Raw genomic sequence first — 8,080 nt, 5'->3', positions numbered from 1 at the left:
TATATATATACACATACATACAAAATATATATAGATAAATACAAAGATCTGTTCGACCAACTTGAGGCGTTCAGCAACTAAACAGTGAAGTCTCTGTTTTTGTTCCTTGTTGGACTTCCAGGGAAAACTACTGACTAGGAAGAGCAGATAATCTTGAGGAAACACACTCATTAGTGGTTTGCCTCCAAAAATATCATTTGCAAAGAAAATGTCTTAACTCTCTGGCTAATGTTAAACATAAAAATGCATAAATCAAGTGAGCAAACTATGGAAGAAACAGACAAAAAAAACTTTCTCTGCAGAAAGACCACATTTGGTGTATATTTGAGAAGAAACATGCTACCTGTGCCAAAAAACACTTTCAATTGTAACTTTATCATTTTACTTCCATAACCTTAAAATATTATAAAATTTGATAAGTTTGAAGGAGAAAAACTCAAAACCCTCAGCGTAAAACAGGTGAATATTCTAAATAACACTAACTTGAAATTTGCTTTAAATCCAAATGCAGAACTGAAGGAGTGAAAAATAAAATTTCATTTTGTGCTGATGAACAAATAAATTAATAATTGCTACCATGCAAACAAAAAACAACTTTTTATAGTGATAACATCTCTGATATGTATTTTTGTGGCATTTTTCTGTCTCCTGGTGGCCAAAAAGAGTCCGAACAGTCAAAGCAACATTCCTCACATTCCAGTTTAAACTTAAAGTGTCATCATCTCACTAAAACTTTTCTCTAATAAAATAATATGAATCTTGTTCATGTATCGTTTCTCTTTACTGTTGCTGCAGCTGACCTCAGCTGACCGAGTCCACACATTCCTCAGAAGCAGCTCTGCGGCTGTGTTTGCTTTACGGCCTGTGGAGCAGCTCCAACCACATTAAAGGAGGCTCGGCTCACAGAATTTACAGCCATTTATGGTGGGCGGTCTGGGAGGAGAGTCTGGGCTTGAGTTAGCAGCTCAGGAGAGAATTTTACTTCACAGCAGACGTGATTTACAGCGAGAACTAGTGGATTTTTGACCTGCACACACGTAGAACTATTCTCACTCTGACACACTTAGAACACAAAAAGAACGCCTTGTTTAGACTTTGATAAAAACACCTGCAGGGCAATATAGAGCCTAGAAAAGATGAGAGAGGAGAAAAGAGTTTTCTGTTTATAACTCCATACCACCTGTATGGACATATAGTGTGTTCTCCTGAAAGGGAAGTAGGTCACAGACTCAAACCTGAGCTCCAAAGGGAAGAAACTTTTATCAAACCAGATGAAGTTCCTTCAGCTGCTGAAACAGAGCTGGTTTTCTTATTGATCATTTGAACCAACTGGACCACCCAGGATTGTGTGTGTTTTTGTACCTGGGGAGCAGACTTCTTGTCAGGTTTGTTGCCAGTTCGTGTTCCTCTTTTCTTCTGGGAGCTCTGCACAGACACAAAGATGTTCTCATTAGTAAGATGTCGCACCGCCTCCGTTCTCGAAACTAAAATCAGTCAAAAACAAAAAGGTAGGAGACGACCTGCAGCATGAAAGCTGCAACTCCAACATTTATCTTTCAAACTCTTCGAGATGAGAGTCCAAAGCTAACATTTCTAACTATATCTGGTTAGTATTTGAAATAATTAATCTAGTTTATTCATAAACTTGTGTCCCCAATAACAGTTTGTTTGCTATAACTACTGTAAATGCAACTTCATCTCTTGTCTTAGCACGAACTGTCCCTGCTGATGCCAACAGAGGACAAGCGAGTGAGCATCGTCACTTTTCACCTGACGTGAAAATCACAAAGTCCAAAGTTTGCAGCATTTTTTCCTCACCAAAAGATTGATGTCTGCTTGTGTGCTATGTTTCACACTTTGGAGCCATGCTGGAACATGGCCATTACAACCATTTGCACACTCTTCGACAGAAACAAAAACACAGCCATGGAAACACTGAAGGCAGCAGGTAGGTTAGATATAACACGATGCACGGACATCCTTTTCTCAATGTATCCAGCATAAGACACATACAATCACCCTACCTCCTTTAGATGAGACCTGGGATTCATAATGGTTTTAATTACCACTTAAACACTGATTAGAGGATGGAGTTATGAACACACAGAGCAACTATGTGATTTAGACCCTCATCAATCATCATTCACACACACACCCACACACACCTTAACCCTAAAATGTCGTTCCACTGCATTAGGACTGTCCTCATGAGGACTTCCTGTCCTGGTGAGGCAGGTGATTATAAAGAAAATATACTAAAAAGGGTAGAAAAATGAGATGGACACACACTAACACACACACACACACACACACTGCAGCACCCAAGCTTATCAGGCTCAGTCTGTTTCCATGGAAACAAGTTACTCTCTCTGCAACACACCATCAACAACAAAGGAAAGAAATGAGACAAGAGAGGATGTTAGAAAATAATAATAAAAAGAAACACTTTATGATAACAGTTTTTTCCCCCCAACATGTTAAAAAAGAGCTCCTACATTATAACCTGCAGCAGAGTCATTTTAATATGAAGATAGTTTATTGTTCTGATTTACATCACTCTCCACTCTCACCTCTCCTTCCAACCCAGTCTTCCTCTTTGCCCCTTCGTTCTTCTTCTCCCTCTCTACCCTCCGTTGGGCCATTTTTCCAACTACTTCATTCCTCATTCCCCAAATCCCATTCCATCAGAGTTTATCAGCGTGCAGCGGCGTATTAGCTGCAATAAACTGATCGATAGGGCTGCCTGATAATGAAGCCATTGATTCCGGCTGCACAGATGTTGGAAGTGTTGGCTTCCAGTTTGGCAGCTTCAGAGGGACTCTGGAGCTGCCAAGAAGACAAACATCTGCCGCTCTGGGCTTAAATCAGAGTTAGATTTGTTGAGGCAGTAATGGGCTGCAGTATGAGACGTGTTGAAAGAGACGAGGAACCGAATCATTTTATACGAATGTCATCGCAGTTGCTGTTAATGGGTCTTTTTTTGTTTTGCCACACAATCAAAGGGAAAAAAGCTATTTAAAGTCCCTTTATATTTATGTTACATTTTAAATTGTTTTTTTAAATATGATGTATGTTAGTTTTTGTCAGAAAATGTTGCAGAATTACAAAAAAAAAAATCAAAAAATTTGTATTTTTTCATATTTTCTGCAGCGTGGATGTTACTCAGCTAATTATTTTTATACAAGATATACAATTTATTTAGGTATAAACTAACACAGATAACAGCAGCTCTGTTGACCTAACGTGTTAAATGTTTTTCTGGTATAAATCAGGGTTTCTTCATGTTATTAACTGAATTAGAAGGCCCAGATCTGCCAGAATCTGTTTAAAAATTGTCTAAAAACGGCCTCACATTGAAATGTAGCCACTAAAAAAAACTGTAACCAGAAAAAAAATCAGGTTGTTTTAAAGCAGTTGTATTGTTGTGAAAATCAAACTTTGCACATACATTTTCGCTCAAAGTACCGTTTTTTTGGACTATAAGATGCACCGGATTATAAGGCGAAGAATCAAGAAACGGGTCAGTTTTCATAAATAAGGCACAGCGGATTATAAGGCGCATTAAGTAAAACAAAACAGTCAAATAAGTCAAACTTTATTCAACTCATTCACAATAACCATTTAAAATTGGTTCAAGATAAGCACAAGCAGAATTAATACATAAAGCTCACGGATTTTAAGTGCGAAAGAGTTTTTAAGAGTAAAAAAAAAGAGAGATTTTAAGAGAAAAAACTCGAAGAGAAGAATCATTGTTTAAAACTGTAAAATGAAGTTTGAATTGTGATAAATATGTTTTTACACAGAAGCTTTTTTCTTTCTCTAGCCCCTTGATGCACAAAACTTAATGAACCTTCAAGAAAAAACTTAACCTGACGCCATATTCCAACTAATGTGCACATCTTATCTCAAAGTATACGTGGAAATGTTCATTATTAATAAATCAGAAGCCCACACCCTGTGACCAGAGCCCAGATCTCATGTTTCTGAACTGGCAGATCTACAGTTCCACTCCGGATTAGGTAACAAGTCGACTTTCATGCTGTCTGATAAGTTATTTAACAGAATATCCTCCTCAATATTCCAGAAGTTATCTTAGGAGTTCTTTCACAAAGTATCACTTTATTCTAACAGGGATGCTGGCAGAAAAGAAATTGGACAATAGTGAGAAAACACAAAGGGACTGCAAACGCAAAGAACAAACATGAGTCTAAAACTAAAGACAAGTGGAAACAGATAGACATGAGAATGAAACGAGGAAGCACGGTCAGAAAAAACAAAATACAGTAGAGCAAAAAAAAAAAAGGGAGTAAAAAGAAACGATATGTTGCCATTCCTGTCACTGAGCAGGAGAAGTCTCCTCCTTACAGTCTGATCTGCAGCTCAACCAGCCGTGACACTCAGATCTGCAGAGCAGGACACCATCAAACACACCGAGACCCGGTTAAACCTCTAGAGAAATGGAAAGAGGGAGGACAGAGTGGGAGATGGGCACAGACAACTTCCTGAAACAGATAACAACCAGTATAAACTTAACAAGCCAATGTGGAAACTCTAGAGCAGAAAAAGACTTCTGCAAGGTTCTGATACTCTGGACAGGAAGTAAATGCATTCAAATGAAAGTCTGAGCAGCTAAAAACAGAGGAAATGCATCAGTCAAGCAGAGAGGGTGCAGGTTTCAAAAAGCACAACACACACACACACGTTCTTGTAAACGTACTATTTGGGGACTTTGCATTGACTTCAATTCATTTTCTATAGCCTAACTCTAATCCTTTCCCTAAACCTAACCATTACTAGTACATGCCTAGTACTAGTAATGGTAAACTATTACTAGGCAACTACTAGTAAACCTAACCCCTAAACCCCAACAAGACTTATCCTTATGGGGGACCTGGCTTTAGTCCCCACAATGTGCAGTTGGTCCCCACAATGTAGGATTTTTTTTGTAAAAATGGTCTCCACAATGTAACTTGAAACAAAAACACTCACACATGCACACGCACACACACTGGTTATGCAACTATTGTGGGTCTCATTGTGTTGAATCTTTGTTCCATCGTGTGTGGTTGTAACAACGATACGTTAGTGTCCTGTTCCTGAGATAAATGAAGCTCTATCTATCTGTGTGTGTGTGTGTGTGTGTGTGTGTGTGTGTGTGTGTGTGTGTGTGCAAGATGAAACTGGATGGCAGCAGAAAGATATTGTTGATTGACATTTCAGAGGGAGGGAGATATTTACACCACGCCGGCCCTCTTGAGTGTGCACAAACCAAAGCAGCACAGTCAGCTCCCACTCATCCTAAAACAATTATTAAATATGTAAATCGTGTTTATCTCTTTGTTTTAAGTAGAAGCTGACATGTAATATTAAACAACTTGATTGATTAATAAAGATGTATTTGGCTCAAATCCTGCCCTAAATGTTGGTAAAAAACCAGAAGAGTGTTGTGTTGTGAACTAATCCCAGCTCTCTGCTGATGTTTGCAGGCGGAGTGAAGCAGCTCTGAGAGGATCAGAGAGGAGCCGATAAGACCGGAGTGTCTGCTCAGCTCATAAACTCACACTGTTTCCACACACGCCGCAGCCTCACTCACTTTAACACACATTTATTAAATATTATGACACTCTGCTGATGCTGAGGCGGGAGAAAATCAGCCAATCTGCTGCTAAACCTCCTCGTCCTGTTCTGGAAATGAGGAACAGAAATGAAACAAGTGTATCATTTCTTTAGCTGCTTAAAACACGCGCCGAGCAACGTGGATGCTGAGTCAGCATTTACTCTTTTGTTTTCCTGCGTTTTAAAATTTTAATTTTCCAGTATGTTTGGTTTGTTTGCAAACTACTTTTGCATGCTTTGCGTTATTTTATCCATTCAGTCATCAAAACGTTCAGTTCATTCAGGAGACGGGTGCTCCGGATTTTTTACATTTTATATTTGTCAGAATAGAAATTTACTAATATTTTTACAAAAAAACCAAAAAAAAAAACGTTGAGATCTCTTTATTCACTTTGAAAACTTATTTTCCTTTTGAAGCTGCTTCAGGATACTTGTTTTATCTTCCTTCTAATGCTACTTTTGACTTTTAGCTAGCCTTTTGGTACTTTTAGTTGCTAATTTAGCTTCTAGCTAGCAGTTTGCTACTTTTAACTTTTAACTACCCTTTTCCTACTTTAGTTTTTTAGCCAGCCTTTTGTAACTTTTAGATTCTTGCTAGCCTTTCACTATGTTTAGCTTTTACCTAAGCTATTAGCTTAGGCAGTGTTTTGCTTCTTTTTTTCTTCAGCGATCAGCATTTTCTTTTAGCTTTTAGCTGTTCTTTTGCTCCTTTTTGTTTTTAACTACTATTCTACTAATTTTAACTTCTAGCTAGCTTTCACCTACTTTTAGATTTTAGGTAGTGTTGTTTCTTTTAGCTTTTGCCTAGTGTTCTGCATTTTTAATTTTTTATATTTTGCTTTTGGCAAGCTTGTTGTCACATTTAGTTTATAGCTAGTGTTCTGCTGCTTCTTTTATCAGTTTCAGTTTTGTCAGCAAACTTCAGCGACATCGTTCAGCACCCAGCAACAAAAACAACAATACATTTTTGTATTTCACATTCAGGAGATTAAAAAAATAAAAAAAATAAAAAATTCCCAAAACAACAATTATCATAGTCATGTAGTATCAAACAGCAGAATGTATTATCAGTATTAACTTTCCTGCTGTAATTATTGGATTGATTATAATTGCTACATAAGAGCCACATTTTTATTTAAAGCCAAAATTATACATTTGTTGACAAGTCTGGTTCACCAGATTTACAAGAACTGCAGCTATAGACAAAAATACTTTTGCACACGAAAAACAAACAAGTAACCCCCACAAAAGTTTAGAGATGCTCATTCAATGTGCTTATTTTTGACCAAAAATGCAGTTGGTTATATTTTTATCATAAAAAAAAAGAACTTGAGACATTTTAGTCAACACAAACACCTGTTATTGTCTTTACATTGACTAAACACATCTTCTCCTGAAACCAATGTTCTTGTCAAGTTTTACTGTTAATTGTTCTCCAGCCGCATTAATGAAAATCCATCATAAATGATGCAGCCCAGCTATAAGTTAGCTGATGATTTCTAGGTGGTTTCTTTATTTTTGCTGCTGTAAAGGATTTTGCAGCAGCTTCAGGGTAAATGAATGAAGTAACAAAGCAGTCATGTAAATTAGATTACGTCCACTGTGTGCTAAAGCTAACGTGCTGAACGGACAATTAGCATCTCATTAGAATAACATTAACACAGCAACAAAGAGGCCGAGAACAGGCAAGGGATGGACATGATACCCTGCATCTGTACTGTAACACCAAACAATATTTATTAGAAAAAAAAAAAAGACTTTTTTCTTCTGTTTTCACAATCACTCCCTGAAATAGGTAAGGAATAAATGAATGAAGAGAATAAAACATGAGAACAATTTCCAAAGAAATGAAAGGAGCCTTTCTTTGTTATCAGAACCGCTCACTTTCAGCCTCCTCCATCAGTGAAAATCACGTGTGTGTGTGTGCCAATAAGTGTGTGTTTGTCTCCAGAGAGTGCGCTCGTTAAGGCAGTGTGTTACTGGGTCACCTTGAGCCAATGAACAGGCTTCAAACACGGCGTGAGTTCTTTATTCCATCTGAATTATGGATCCAGTGTGAGGGGCTCGTCAGTGTCGAGCTGCAGGACGAGTCTGCAGTCGTTAAACGTGTTAGTGGAGGAAACTCAGCCTCTTTAAACAGAAGACGAAGAGAGAAAAGATGGATTATAGATGAGGACGGGCATGAATCTGTTTATGTGTAGTAGAAGGCATCACTTCATCTCCTCACCTACTTTTAATCATTACGTTTGTTCTCCCGGTCACAAAACCTGAAGCTTTTTTTTAAAAAAATAAACAACTTCTTTCTAATTTAACCATTGTCCTCTTTTATTTTTAAGATTTTTTTCAGCCCACTGCTGAAGGTGAAGAGGAGTTTTAGCTCATGTCGCTGCATGTTATGTGCGTGCGTTCGTTTTTCTGTAGCAAAATAGCTCAGTGAATTTCATTTAAACTTTCTAAATGCAAT

The 8,080-nt window shown here is 37.7% G+C and overlaps 1 protein-coding gene across 1 annotated transcript in view; it reads right to left on the bottom strand.

The window, feature by feature from the left end:
• Window positions 1-8,080, bottom strand: part of soga1 (suppressor of glucose, autophagy associated 1) — a 107,419-nt gene that overhangs the window by 30,471 nt on the left and 68,868 nt on the right. Inside the window, exon 5 of the mRNA XM_037684983.1 lies at window positions 1,363-1,425. Within this exon, the coding sequence (XP_037540911.1) occupies window positions 1,363-1,425 (63 nt within the window). The remainder of the gene's footprint in view (window positions 1-1,362; window positions 1,426-8,080) is intronic.

This window comes from Nematolebias whitei, chromosome 11 (genome assembly GCF_014905685.2).
Source record: "Nematolebias whitei isolate Nwh7 chromosome 11, NemWhi1, whole genome shotgun sequence".
In the NCBI taxonomy this organism is placed as follows: Eukaryota; Metazoa; Chordata; class Actinopteri; order Cyprinodontiformes; family Rivulidae; genus Nematolebias; species Nematolebias whitei.
Note: the sequence above shows the minus strand (reverse complement) of the source record. Positions and strands in the feature narration are given on the sequence as shown.